Source organism: Dromaius novaehollandiae, chromosome 1 (genome assembly GCF_036370855.1).
Source record: "Dromaius novaehollandiae isolate bDroNov1 chromosome 1, bDroNov1.hap1, whole genome shotgun sequence".
In the NCBI taxonomy this organism is placed as follows: domain Eukaryota; kingdom Metazoa; phylum Chordata; class Aves; order Casuariiformes; family Dromaiidae; genus Dromaius; species Dromaius novaehollandiae.
The window spans coordinates 35,639,325-35,654,711 of NC_088098.1; the positions used below are offsets into that span (position 1 = coordinate 35,639,325).

Below are 15,387 nucleotides of genomic sequence, written 5' to 3' on the forward strand. Positions count from 1 at the left end.
TCTGAAAGTCATGCATAAGGAATAGACTAAAGTTTTGTCATTAAACAGAGCATTTTTATTAGATATCAATTATTACCTTAAATTAATAATAATGATAAGCAGCATATACTTAATTTTCTTATTTATACATAGAATGGCTTGTATATACTGTTGTATATCTATAGCAAAGACAAAAGAAATACAGCATAGGGGAGGGATTTTTCAAAGTGTTCCACGTTGGTTTGAACCTGCATTTAATAGAATCAGTGTCTCCACGGTGTATAAATAGCAGACCTGAGAATACCTTGCAGATCAGAGTAGACTGGTGTTGCGATGGTACAGGAGTGGCACAAGGCATGGCTAGAACGTGCCCACAGCACGGGGACGTTGCGTCTGACCTTCGGGGTAGCAGATTTCACATTACGCCAGTGCGAGGCGTCAAGCGGCTGCCTGCGAGGCAGCGAGGAGGCAGGCGGGACACCAAGTGCATCATGCTCATAGCTGCTCTGGAGGTCGCTCTTTCCCTGCACAACAGATGTAGCTGATACACCAGACCAACTCTGAAAGCTCTTGAAAATCCCTCTCTTTATGCCATCGTGGTACAGAGGCTCTCCTGCAGTGTGTTGGAATTGCATCCAGGCCAGTTGTACATCTATCCGGCTCTCAGTTCATTTCCAGGTCTTTTGGGTAAGGATTCATTCTTAGTGCAGAAGTGGCTTCTTATCTGTCAAACCCTTGTTCTTCATATAACGGTTTGTATGTAGGCCTGAATCCAGGGAAGGAGAATATCCAGCTCATGGATGGCCTTGTAGATTCCCTTCTCTCCAAGCTGTCAAGAAGACAAAGATGTTAGGAAAGAAGCCACCTGTGGCTCCTGAGGAGTGCAGCTGGGAGCCAACACCTCCTGCTCTTACCTTCTGAAATGTTCTCTTTATTTTTTTGACAGCAGGAGTTAACCTTGTAGATGGAGCACATGGAAGCTGAAGGGATGAGAAGAAACCAAAAGAGCTTGATGCAGCAAAGGTGCTGGTGAAAAGACATGGTGATAGGGAAGAGCTGACTCTATAGTGTGACAGGATTAGGACTACTGGTAAGATGTGTGCAATCACCATCATTGCAGCATCCCCTGCTACTATAGATGTGTTATCTTACCTGTGTACTTACTGGAAAAATGAGTTCATACCACAGAAGACTGTAAAAGTGGTACCGGTAAGTTTTATTAGATGCTTTGTGTTTATCTCAGGGATCCTTGTATCAACTGCAGTTACACCTTCTGTACAGTGCAGGATTGCTCTAATTTTCAAGACCATTTAAGTTTGAATCTTCAGAAAAAGCAAACCTAAGGGCAAAAGATCTTTGCAAAGTACAGAGGGCATTTTGCACCTTTCCAAAGACACTTTAAAGGGGCTTCCAACCTGTTTACAGAGTTAATGCTTCTCCCTGTTTTCCTGCCCATCCTTCCACTCTGTTTGATTAATCCTACACCCTTTTATCAAGCCAAATTTTCCATTCAGATCACTCGGTTTTGCATGCAGGACCATATCCAACTCCCAGTCATCCCATCCAAATACTTCAGCAATGTCCTTTTTGCAGAGATCCATTTCTGGTTTCCTTCTAGCTCTGTTACGGTATCAGAGTTACAAAACTGTATTATCACTGCAAGATTTCACTTGGAAATTGGTTTTCAAGAAGGAAAGAGAAGAGCTGTTTGATTCAGTTCATCTCACAGAAACTGAAGGCTGCAATTCGGGAGGGGGCACTTGCCCGCAGCACCACTGCGGTGGCTGCGGGGCCCCTCGGCAGCCTGCAGCAGGTTGCAGCGCGGGTGCCCAGCGTGGGCAGCAGTGGTGGGAAATCAGAGCACCTTTGCTCTACCTCCGTGGAACGGCAGCAGCGGATGCAGGGACACCCTGGTTTTAAGCCAGCCAGCCGGGATACGGCTAGCAGTGTTGGTACCGCAGCGCGGGCTGCCTGGGCAGCCAGGCGGCACTGGGCGCTGTGCCGCGACGCATGGTTCCCAAGCCCCGGCGTGCTGCCAGGAGCACGGCTGTGCCTTTAGACATGGGAAAACCTGCTCCAGGCTGAGATCTTCAGAGGAAGCTAGGCTAAACAAGCATGTGCCAGTTAAAAATGAAAGGGGCAGGTCAGCTAGGCAGCATCTGCGGATTTCAGCCTAAGAGCAAGCTTATTCAGAGGGATGAAAAGCTGAGTTTGGACACCGTATTTCGAGCGCTGGTCTGATGTTCAAAGAGATGGTCAAGAGCCTCTTGATCCCTGTGAGAATCGGGAGCCTACCTTCAGGGCATCTGCATCTCCCTGCAGCAGTGACCTTGCCTGGGAGCCCCTTCAGGGTCCCCCCCTTAAATAACAAATTCCGCCTGCCCCCATAGATAACAAGCCTGGGAGCACGTGAGTGGAGGAGCGGGAGCAAAGCACGGCTGCGCTGGAAGCCGCCGGGCAGGGGAGCGCCTCGCCGGGGGATGCTGATGCCCCGCAGCCCGCCAGGGCCCCCGGCCCATTCAGCGAGGGGTTAGCGCTCTGAGCTGTCCCCTCAGCTTCGCTAGGGCTTTGCTGCTTCCCCGTTCTCCTGCCTTGCCAAGGGGATGGATCGTTCTTTCAGGGAAGAAGGAGAAGATCCGATTTTTTGGATTTGCAGCCAAAGGGGATGTTTTGAAAATGGAAGACCCTGAGCTCCTATGGAGAGAGGTGACTCTGCTGAGATGGATGGTGTTAGTCCTTGCTTGTACACCACACAGAGGTCCCAAAAAGGAGCACAGATATCTGCTCTGTCTTGTCACTTGTCACAACCTTTTGCACTCACTAAAGTCACCTTGCAAAATGAAAATAGAAATAAAAGCAACTTTAATTTGCAAACCTTTCAAAATCATTTATCTGGGGCAGTTCGTCCTGACTTGGGGCTTTCTTTAAGGTCAGCTTGTATGAGGCAGATTTCCACAGAAATAATTTTGCAGCAGAACTAACTTTAAATGACGGTGCTGTCTCCAGAGTTAATACACATTACAAACTGCTCTTCCTGCATAAAGAGCAAGTAAACAAATGGGCAAGCAAGCAAGCTTGCTCATTTACAGCTACGCTACAATCTCTGCTGAAGGTCTACAAGCTCTGTCTAAGATGATAGAGCAACAATTAAAAATCTTGCAACGGGTCTATCAGCTTCCTGCACACCATTCACATGCAATAAAAAAAACTTCCATGAACTCCTACGGATGCAGGAGCCTAAGTTCATCCTCAGGAGCAACTTCACACTGTTACTGGCACGGTGATGACGCAGTAGGGCTCCCGTGCAAGCAAACAGGCTTTTGCTGAGGCCAGGGCTGCTGCAGGGGAATGCTCCCAGTGTCTAAAGCAGAATGTACATTCGCTTTACTGTGCAATCAAAAACGGCAGAGCCTAATTGCATTGTAGGAAAGGGATTTAGAGTTTTTAGTACCTATGTGTTTTTTGAAAGCAGGACTCAGGCTCCTAAATGACTTATTCTTTTGAAAATATCAATGATCTCTTGTTTGGACAAAAGTAGGAACTGGCAAGGTGAGAACCATAATGATGATATTATGCAAAGACTTTGGAACTTGCTGGTTAAAATTTTTAGATAGCATGCATTCCTCTGTTGCTGGCTGAATTAGAGCCAGAGTCCATGAAAAAATACGTGCATAAAGGTATTAGTGTTTCCCTCAATTGTCTAAAGAACTTCATGCTTGAAAGATGATAAATTCCTTGCATATGCTGCCATGGTGGAGATCCCTTATGTAGAGCATCTTACATTTTAATTAAATAATAAAACTTAAAGAGCTTATGTAAAAGGAAGAATGAGTTTGCTAATTTATTGAGGAATAATGCGATGGAGCAATCCCAAGCTCTGTATTAGCAAAGGATGCATTATTTTCAATCATCTGTTCACAGTTTCTATTAACCTTTCATGTGGTTTTATACTGTTGTTTTTAAATTAGTACAAATGATTTAAGAGATATTACAGTTTCCAGAAATAAGAAAAATAGTCTAGAAAATTCTGACAAGTCACCATTTACCAAAGAGCTATTGTTTTTCTACTGTAAGAGGAAGTTTTCTCTCTCCTACCAATATTTTTTCAATATAGATGATACAGAAATTTAAATTGTAAGATATTTGTCTAAGATAGATTTGTGAACTGGCATTAATTATGAAAAAGAATACAAGAGCTTTGAGACCTCCACAGCATTTTGCCTGCAAACAGCACAGAAGTGAATGTAGTTAGTAAGTCATTCAGCAAGCTCCAGACAACAGTAGTACCACAAAACAGCTGTTATTCTCAATTCTGTCACAGTTAATAGCCTGAAATCCTCAATATGCAGTAGCACTTGTATATGGCATAATTGCTTATTCAGACAAGAATGGAATCTCTTTAAATTTAAAGTATATTGTAGCATGTGATACCTGGAATTTTGATAAAAACACAGGAAATTAAAACAGCATGTTGAATACAATATAATGTCTGTAAATTGCAGCTACTTAGCATGCCTTTAAATGTAGAATCTGAAAGCTGGTGGGCTTTTCTCCCCTTGAGATTTGAATCTTTTTACACTATACAAATATTTGAAACATGTTCTGAGCTACAACACTGCAAGGAGATCCCTGAAGTTGCTTATTTCTGAATTGCAAATATGTGTGTGTATGTAGACGTAATGTCCTTTTCTTACATGCTACCACACAGTTCAGATTACACAAAGTTTTACTTCAATAACATTCCCTTGATTTCTCATCTCACTTTCACTCTTTAAAATTACTGTAGACATTTGCCTGGATATTCGTGGTTATATTCACCCTAAATCACACAGTTCACTTTCTGTGACACTGCAACTTGTGAGAATAGAGGATCTCAGGGAGAAGAAAACTAGCCATAGGACATGAAGTTTTAAGGCACACCCTGTTGTCACTTGCATAACCCCAGAAAGAGCGGCCAGGCGGTAAGACCTGGCATTGCGAGGGGCTTCTGCCAACTCAGGTGTGTGTGGCAAGGCTGGGAAGAGCCTGTGTGACAGTGTTGTGCTAGCAATACCCTGTAGGTTATATGCACATTTGCATGGGCAAAAATGTGCTTTGCCTGCTGTCCTGGTCTCAGTTAGAGGGTGGGATGGTGATGGATGTTGGTAAAAGTGCCTCTTCCCCAGGACACCGGGATCCACTCTAGGAACTGGTTGCCAGTGTGCAATATCACTACCTGACAACCTGCTCCTACTTCGGACATAGCTGACACATGGAAACTGCTCCAATGTGTTTTATAATTGCAGTCACTGCTTTCTCATGAGACACGATTAGCTCTTGCAAAATTCAGTATGGTGGAGCAGAGATGACCTGTGAGTTAAGATTACACACATCCGGTGGGTAGGCTGTTGAAGAAGGAAAGTATAACAAGTATTGCACTGTGGGAATACTAGGAGCCACATTTCTCCCCGTATTTACCCTGCCTCTTTGCAGCTTGGTGCTCGAGGGCAGCACCAGGCTCCACCACCAGGAGCAGCAGCCGGGCTACCTCCAAGGCACCTCCACCGCCTTGCACACTGCCCCACAGGCCCGCTCCGGGAGGAAACGGGCGGTGAGGTCTTCCCCAGCTCAGCGGGGAAGCCCTCAGGAAGCTCTGTCCTTCGCAGTGTGGAGCACGCTGTGACTCTGAATCTCTCTCTCTACCTGCTAAAAGAGTATGACCCAGCCCTTTTCTCACCTTTCAGATAGACAAAGCTCGTTTAGCTCTTGGGAATATACTCACACAGGCGCTCAGGTTCTCTTGCAGGGCCTGGAAGGCACTAATAACGTACAGCCTTTCACTTCCCACTCCAAGATGAGTGAAAACATTTTTCACATAGAATGACAAGAGCTGATCTCGAACGCTGCAGTTTGTCTGAAAACAAAGCAGGGGCAAAGTTGCCTAATGTAAAACTCGGAAGCCAAGTTGGCCTAAAATTTCAGTCTTGTAAAAATATAAGTGTTTAGAAAACATACAACCTATGAAAACATTTTCATGATTTTCAGTATCTTATTAGATTGCTTCCTTTGTTTTTTTAAACAACTGAGTATAACACTTTGGTTTCTGAAGGAAAGGCGGGTGGGTGCTGTGCTGGCGTGGAAAAGAATATGGGCAAGACTAACCACAAATGGAAGTAACAGCAACAGATCTATTTAACACTCAAAGCATAGAAGGAAGATGAATAGGGGAATTAAGTCAGATCATCTTGGACAAATTGTAGGTGTCATTGCGAAGGTAGCAGAGAACAGGTTGAGGGCAGAGAAACAGGAGGCCTGCGTCCAGTTCCTCCACATCAATGTCCCGCACCATTTGAGATGCTGAAGGGTATCCCACCCATCCCATAGCGGGTGCTCCAGAAGAGACTGGTCACCCTCTGTGCCCTGTGTCATACCTTCCTGGCCTGTGTGATGTTTTGGATACCCAAAGATATTTCAAACAACAATACACCTATATTTAGGCAATTGAACCAAGCATCAGATGTGAAATTCCCACAGCAGTGGAATTCAGCTACGGATTAAGGCACCTGAATGGGGATGTCCACATGCAGGTGCCCGCAGGCATCCTAGGAGCCAATACTCCCAGGGCAATCAATGAAATCCAGCAGAGCCCAAAGGCAGATTTAGTTGACAGGCCTATAGGTCTCTACTTAGCGGCAAACTGACTCCATCAATGCTATTGACTAGATCTCTGTATAAAGGAAGCTAAAGTATCTCACACACTTGTAGCCACCCAAGTTCAGTGTCTCACTCCCATGCTGAATGGCACTGGAGGGCTCTGCTGTCTCTCCCCCAGGGCACTGGCAAAACCCACAGCAGCTCGTTGGGCATCCTGGATGCTCTGAGGCATCACTGGGCCATCTGCAGCACTGCATGCCCTCAGCAGAGCATGTCTCAGCTGCTAGGATGGCAACTGTGGCCCTGGCCCTCATGCAAATTGTTTAGTCCCTAGAAAGCATTGCTCATGAAGATCATACACTGCCAAGCTTGCGCTGGAACAGCAAGTGCTACCATGAGCACACTCCTCCCCAACACAGCAAACACCCTCACTCAGCTCCCACAGAGAGCACCACTGCTACCTCCTGGAGACAAATGCCACCAGCCAGCTTTCCACATCCACCTTTTTCTCCCCGTACCATGCTCACCTGTTTCTTAATGGCCCGTAGGAAAGTCCCTTTCTGAAGGGTAAAGGTAACACTCGTCCTCTAAGCAGAGGATTTGATTAAGCACATGGCCATCATAAATACAATGTCCTTCACAATTAAACACAGCTGACTTTTGTGTCAGCTGTCATTCCCTTTGATCACACATTCATGTCTCTACAGACCAAAGGAGAAACAAAGTAAGAAAACGGAAAACTAGTTGTATAATGCTTACCATAAACATCATTTTTGTTGTCTTTTTTAGCAGTCTTGTGTTCTTGATGAGATCTTTCTGTAAAATATAATGTACTAGTATTAATTAATCTTTGAAAAGGAAGGGATTTTTATTCTGGTTTGTACAAAACTTAGCTTCGTGCAGTAGTGATTCATAGCTAGGGCCTCCAGGTATAATAGTAGTGGTAGTAATGATAATAATAATCTTATTCGGCTGTATGATGAGGACTCGTCAAATCTATGTTCCACTCCCAGCCTAGCTGCAAACTTCTTCCATGACCTTGGCAAACTCATCTCACCACTCTGTACATCTTCATTTTCCCATCGTTAAGAATGGAAGAGCATCATTACCCTATCTCTCAGACCTGTAGCAATCGTTCATCTGTTAAAGTTTCCAAGTACTCAATAATGAAGTTGCCAAAGAAGAATCTACAAATAAAATAAACTTTTCAGTTGGTGGGATCAACTTACAGGAACAGATGATTTTAAACTAGTTGCCTTGATATACAGGTTCTCTGTCACTTGGAAGAGGAGTCCTTTTCGGCAGGTATGCTTTCCTGTAGGTAACCTTTTCCCTTCCACAATGAAAAGACAAAGCAGAACAAAAAATCGCCCAGATCTGAAAATAGAATATACTTTCATCTTCGCTTCCAAATCTTCGTGCCTCTGTTACAGTCACAACAGCATATGTGATACAGCAAGACCGGTTAGATGACAGGGGTTAACCTAATTTTGTTAACCCTCAAAGCAGCTTCTGCACTGAGATGCTCACGTAGATAACCTCTTGCTTATGTGCTGGCTGCTCAGTATTGTCGCTCTGCTTTTTTATACATCTTGCTCCACTTTCGACAAATTTGACCACAGTCATCTGTGACGTTTTCTAAATGATAGCTCCATGTTTACTGGCAGCAGGGTCAAGGTTTCCAAGAAAGAAGAACTTCCCTCTCATGTGAGAAGCCTTCTTTCTTTTAAGTGGTGGTCAATGAAGAAAAAGTAAAGCTGGTTAGCTTGGTTTTGTCATAAAATATACCAAACATGAAATCTTTTTTGATTTTTCCACAAAACTTTATAGCAGCACATTTCTTAAAGGTAATGGCCCAGGGATTAAAAAAAGAAAAACTTTGCTAATTTGCTGTAAGAAGCATTAAAAGGTCAGTTATCTATAAGGAAATTGGACTAAACTGCAATTAAAACTTCACTGTCCAGTCTTTGAGAAGAGAAGTGTTTTGTTTCAGGGGCACAGCAGTGAGTAGCAAAGGAGCTGCTGCCTATTTTGGTCTCTTTAGTTAATCTTTTGTCAAAGTACAATTTGCCCTCTGTAGGAGCAGCAGGTTGTTGAAGAGTGAAGGAGAGGGCTCTGGGGAGGGCTTCAGAGAGGCTCTGGTCAAGTGCTGGGACATGCCTGGGTATCATGATGCACCCAGAGCATACTGAGAGCCAAGGCTCACTAAGAAAGGACATAGAAGATCCCAGCATGCCCAACACAGAGGTGGTAAAATTAAAGCTGTGGAGTCAGAAGGTCACTCTTCTACAGGGATGCCCAGATAGAGTTGGTCGGTCTGTGTCTCTGGCCTGCCTTTGGTCCAGGCAAAAGCTGAGGGCTTTAGAGCGGTCTGAAGTGAAATTGGAAGAATGGGATAAACCAGCTCAGGTACAACTGCATATATGCAGCGAACGTTACTCCAAGGATAGACTTGGAAATCCTGAAGTGACACCAGTGATGTGAAGCTGTTAAGCCATGGAAGGGTATAAGTTAGCTGTCAAGACTCTCAGGGCTTGCTGAGTTGCATGCGAAAGCAGGCAGAAAGTAACTTTTCATCAGGCACTGCAGTACTTCCACCTATAGTGATACCATTTTTATTGGAAGTAAAAGTAGATTCTTTAAATATTCATGCAGGAAAGAGCTTTTTATTCCTTTAGTGTTTCAAGAGCAACACAGAAGGGCTTAGGCAGACCAGGGAAATGGTTTAAGCTACAGCTGAGACCCCTCAAGGAGATACGGAGTTGCCAGTGTCAGTGTCAGATCCCAGGAGCAGGGATCAGCCAGTGCCAGCTCGGGGACCTGAACCAGCCCTGGGAGGAAGAAAAGTGAGAAGAGCTGGGTAATAAACTCATCTCTGCCTGATCCAGCTAGCCGTTTGCACAGGCAAATGTGCATACAGCCTCTGGACCAACCTGGACTCGCATCCCAAGCATCCCACCTGTAATAGCTCTGGGAAATATATTTTACCACAGGACCATCCACACAACCCAGAAGCTTCTCCAGCACTGAAGTGCTCACAGGGTCCAGGACCAAAAAGAATTGCTAAGGGCTGGGGAGGAAAGCTTAAGCATTTAGAAATGATGATTTGGAGAGGATGAAGAACTGTGTGCATCTTAGTGCTCATTCAAACCATGGTCTGTGATTAAACATTCCAAATATTGTCACACTTACTAGATGAGATGTACCAAACCTCACCATATGAGGTGTGCGGACAGCAGATTAGCCACTTACTTCTAGTTTGTTCCTAGAAGGGGATCTCAGGCAGTAGCCAGAACGAGTCAAAGCGCAAAACTGCCTCAGGTTCCCCAAGATGTGGTACTCCCCTGATCAACAGTTTTCCACTAAAATAAATGGGCCACGTAGCCCAGATGTAATGGCTTTTCACAAGAAAATCAATAATTTTCAACATCTCTGAAACTTCCGATGTTGCTGGAAAACCCTTTAGCCCACAAGTTTCATTTTCTCTGTTCTGTAAGCTCCTATCACCATACTTAGAGGACTATAGCAGTAATGCCATTACATTGGGCTCTGGAGATCTTCACGTGTGAATCAGCAAACAGCTTAGTGAATCTAGCTTACATTTCAGTTAGGTGGTGCAGAAGGATGGTTGCCATAATTAAAAAAAAAAAAAAAGGAAATAAGGAAATAAGGCTTCCTAAGATTTTCCTGTCATAGAAGGATCATGGGCACCATTTAGTATCAGATCTTGAAAAGTCGGTTATACTTTCACCTCTTTTGAAATGGTGACTGAATTACTACTCAGAGAATAGCCTTATTCCTATAAGCTTCTCAGTTTGTTACCTGTTCAGAACAAAGATGTTTTTTTTCTTTGGGGTCTCATTTAGTGCTTTGCACACTGGATTTGCCTGCCTACTTTGGCACACAGGCATAATTATGGTATAAATAACAAATAATATTGAATACCAAAGAGCCGGGATTACTCAGTGTTTAAAGTTATATGAAGCAGTAGGAGAAACAAATTCAAGGTCACCTGCCCATTTGGCAATGTAGACAGAAAAGAGCTGCGAAGCTGTGTGTGCACACTAGAATCGGCATACCCAGAGCCAGGCTGTGGACAACAGCAAAACACACCATGAAGCATGTTGACTTCCAAACCTAAGCAGGAACCCCAGGAGTTTAAGAAGCCTGCCCCAAAGGAACTGGGCTCTCACGGTACTGAAAAATGTAAGTACACAATACCACAAGTGATTAGGGAACTGCTAACACATGGGAAGTTCATGGGTTACAGTAATACAAAGTGTGTAAAATCATGATAATGAGAATGAAAGAAAAATAAAAGAACCATGAGAAAATAATAGGAAATAAATTTCGAACTAAGATTTTGCTTCAAAGAGCACTAACAAAATAGCCAACTTATTAGAGAAGAAAACCTGGCCTAATGCACCTGGGCTAGCGACTATGTTTCAAAGGCTGTGAGTGATCTACAACTTCATGGGGAAGCTCCCATGAATACAGGCCCAGCGCAAGAGACCACCAGTTAGGAAGATAATCTTTCTTTCATCACCTTGTCGTTAACATGGAGTTGTCCTGATCTACATGAGTTAAGTAGATACTACTAATATTATCTTGATCTATGTAAAATGAACAGATACAACCACTGCTACCAGAAAGTTATGTTAGTCTATATAAGGTAACAAACATACCTACTGGTTGTTTTCCAACTTAGCTGACTTTCTGATCTCCATCCATAAAAAATCTTGGCTAGTTTCTTACTTCTGAGACCTTTCACATTTTCTGGTTATTTTATTTCCTATTAGCATAACTAGAGCTATGCTTCCTATAAACATTACTCACATTCGCTTAGCTGCTGTTAATATTATCTTGTGGTATCTCTTAAGATGATTATTTACTATTTCTTTTGTTCTCTTTTCCTGTTTAATACACTTAAGTCTTCTAAAAAACAATAGGTCTACACAAAGCTGCAGTCCTATGGCTCAGAAATATGATTGGATGAGTAATGATGGAGTCCAGTGGGATTTTCCAAAAGCTGTGGGAGACAATATCCATCCTACCATATGACACAAAAACTGAGAGACCCAGTGACTGTTATGGAGGGAAGTTTGGAGTGGAAGAGCTCCTAGAATCCAAACCTAATTCTGCAATCACATTAACACATCTGTAGTGAACATAGGCACATAGGTAAGCACAAAATGCCCACCAGTGTTAAACACTGCTTTTTGTAGCCTTCTGTTAGTATCTGAAACAACAGGAGCCTTTGGAGCTGCTATAGATTTTTCACAATTACTGAACAATTATGAGCCAAGTTTTCAGACATGGGTGCCTAACCTATCCATGCCAACCCTGGGCACCCAATGATTCAATGCCACCAGCTTCAATATTCATAAAAGGCATGGAAACAGCTGAATAGCATGAGCAGATGGTACTAGCAGCTTCTGCTTAAACATTGTACATACGCAGCTCTGGTTTGGGAAAAAACCTACATAACTAAAATTGAGATAGTATAAGAAAGTCTGCAGATAAATATTTGCTGTCCAGGATAGGAGTGTCAGTCTGGTGCCTTTCTCATCCCTGACCATGTAGTCACTGCACTTGTTCCCGTGGGGCACCCGCGCTGCAAGGTGCCTGCCCGGGTGCTTCTCACCCTGCGTATACTCACCACAAGCAGAATTTTTTCACTCTATGCGTTAGACAAACTTCACAAAAATTCTAAGGCATTAAGTAGAGCAGAAATCAGACTCAAACCTAGGCGAAGAAACCAAACCAAACCAAAAAAAAAACCCAAACCCAATTACATTTCCTCTGGGGATTTGCATCTCTTTGCACTTTATGAGTAACATCTTATGAATAGTCCTCAAATGTGAATTGCTGTAAAACATCCTGGTAGTCTCCTCTCATCTTCAGGGAACAACATGGACTCGTTCAAGTGGCTGGTGTCCCTATTTTACTGGTCTGGTTTTGTCTGTGTTTCAGTTTGGTAACAGATTGCCAACAATTGCCTGTGAGACTAGTTTTATTTCAGCCATCTGACAAGAAGATCTCACTCGGTCTTTTCAAAGACAAATTACAGAGTATTCAGAGTCCAGTTTGGAATCACCAAGGCAGCAAAACTAAAACTTTCCTTATGTGCACAGACAATAGACAAGAGTTTAATTTTTCAAAGTAGTAGGAGTTTTTATGGCCAGCAATTAGCTGCATTGGAAGAATGCTCAGCACTCCCTGAATATCTCAAGATGCCTTTCAAATATCTCTAGCTGTGTAATTAAAAATCCCTAACCATTTCGCAGCTAGACAAGGATTTGAATTTGACATAAAACCATATATATACATATATATATATATATGCATATATACTGGTCACATTCTTGTAGTCTGATGACTAGATCTCTATTTGAGAGAAGTGGTTATTGAATACGAAAAAGTGTTCAAGCATATTCACATCATTTCCATCAACCAGTTAAGTCATCACACCTAACTACAGTGATTCAGTCCTTCAGCTTTTCAGAAAATGTTACGGTCTGCTGCCACCAAACTCACATTAGGAAATCCCTGTACAGAGGTATTATTGCAGCGTTTACAGATATATTCTGCAATAACAGCTAACTCAACTTCCCCACATAGGCAGATGGCTATTCCAAACTCTTTATTTACTCTTGTGAAATGGAAGAAGGTTCAAGAGTCTGTGACCTGCTTTTTTTTGTAATTTCATTACAGCTTTATGGAAAGGTTTGTGCTGAAATTATAAAAGGAAAAAAAACCAAACCGCATGGAAACCCAGGTACGGTTCTGTGGGAGGAGAATGCCCACAGCTACTAGACTGGTAGAAGTGGGTCAGTTTGCATGATACCACTTTTATACCAAAAAGCTTCTCTCTCCTTCCACCTCTGTGCCCCATTTTTCACAGTTTTCTCTCTCCCCCAATTTTGTTTTACCCTGCTCACTCTATTTTTCACACATTTAAAATTGAATTTTCAAAGGTTTTCCCCCTCCATTCTTTTATCTCAGTATGGCCCTGAGCAGCTTGGCAATGCCAACGAAGGATGCTCGGATGGCTTCGTGACTCATGTCACCTGGGAGCTGGCCTGGAAGACTGTGAAGCTGCAGGAACCACAGCCTCCATTCTGGAAAGGTTTCTTCATGGTGGAGAAGAACACTATTTAAGCTATAAATAGGGCAGAGTTTGCTCAGACACAGCTGTGGTGTTACTAATGTAAAGTTTTGTGAGAAAAAAAAATTGAAATGTAATTTACAATAATAATGAAATGATTGAATTTTCAGAAAATATTCAGTGACTGCCATGATAATTTACACAGAGGTTTAAGTAACCTAACCAGACACCAGTGAAAAATACTGCAATAGACTCTCTCAGCCAGCATGGCCATGTTAATAGCAGACAGCAGAACAAACTACATTACAGAAAATCATTGTAGATGACATCTATTTAGCAAAATTAGTCTTTCATTAAAAAAAAGAAAAAACATAGGAAATGTTTGCTTGCAGTGTATTTCCTAGTTTCAGCAAAGAACTAAAGATGTCCATTCGGTCTGGAGCTGAAGGTGTTCTGTTTAACGAAAATTGAACCAGTTTTAGTCTGTCCTTTTGAACCCTAACAAAAACGTGCTTACAGTATAATGGAAAACATTTGCCAACCCATCTTTCAGGAGACCTCTCCCCTCCAGTGAGATCTGTGCCAAAACTCTGGCTCCTGTTGGATTAATGGCCACTGAACAGCGGGAACTGAGGACTAGACCATCTTTGTACCATGTGAGCAGGAATTAGTAACTGTCAGGCTGAGCGCTCGCAACTATGAAATGTCCTCCAGCCGGACAAACATCTCCTCCAACAGTAGTACCAGAAAATGGAGACAGGGAAAGCAATGGCACAACAGGCAACCAGACGGTTCTTCTAGAGCATTTCTCCATTTTCCATTCCATTTTTCACCTCCCTCTGGTGAGTTTAAACCTGTTGGTAATAGCCATGCTTTCCCCAGTCGCACTCCATGGTGCCCTTGGAGGCAGTCCTCAGACCCCAAAGAGTCTGCGACCTTAAGTCAGGAATTACTGCTACGCTGCCGTCTTTCCAGCTCTCATTCGAAAGCTCTTTAATGACTCCTGACTTCTGCACTTCTCACTGCCTCTCTGCCTTCTTTCTTAAAGGCTGCTTTCAATGAAGCTCATTAGTAGGAGCACTTTTTGTGGAAAATTTACTTTAATTAGCAGGTATGATCATATCGGACACTTTTTCATAGGGAAGATATAGGAACTGAAAAATGATTTACTCATGAGAGGTTCATTTTGTAAAATTCTCCTGGCACAGGCCACATTAATGAGCACTATAGAAATATCTAAGAGCAGAGTAAAATCTGGGCTTTTTGTTGCCAATATTTATAAAAAAGAGATCATATTGTAGAGACACCTAAAAGTTAAAGAAAAATAAAATATCACACAATATGAGTAGCACTTAGAGAGAAAGAATGCATCACAAATGTCAAAATATGCACTGAGATTTTCACTTAAGAGTAAGGAAATCTTGAGGCCTTTTTCCAATTAGGACAGCCAGGAAACTTTATGTTACCACCTAAAAGATAGCATTGCTTATTGCAATTAATATAATTAAGTTTAATTCAGTATATATTAATGATGATAGTGATTAGACCTAGAGACCCAGGAGATACAGTACAATGAACTCAACATTTTCTACATTTTTAAGCTATTTTAGAAATGTAGAAAAAAATACTGATTTTATCCAACTTCAAAGAGTTTTACTCTGTAGCCT

General features: G+C 42.7%; 1 protein-coding gene across 1 annotated transcript; it reads right to left on the minus strand.

The window, feature by feature from the left end:
- Window positions 1-511: 511 nt before the first annotated feature.
- IL26 (interleukin 26) lies at window positions 512-8,012 on the minus strand. The gene is made up of 5 exons (XM_064512179.1): window positions 7,842-8,012; window positions 7,372-7,428; window positions 5,741-5,872; window positions 894-959; window positions 512-808 (listed from the first exon to the last, which is right to left on the minus strand). The coding sequence occupies exons 1-5, from the start codon at window positions 8,010-8,012 to the stop codon at window positions 722-724; spliced, it is 513 nt and encodes a 170-aa protein (XP_064368249.1). The 3' UTR covers window positions 512-721.
- Window positions 8,013-15,387: the final 7,375 nt, after the last annotated feature.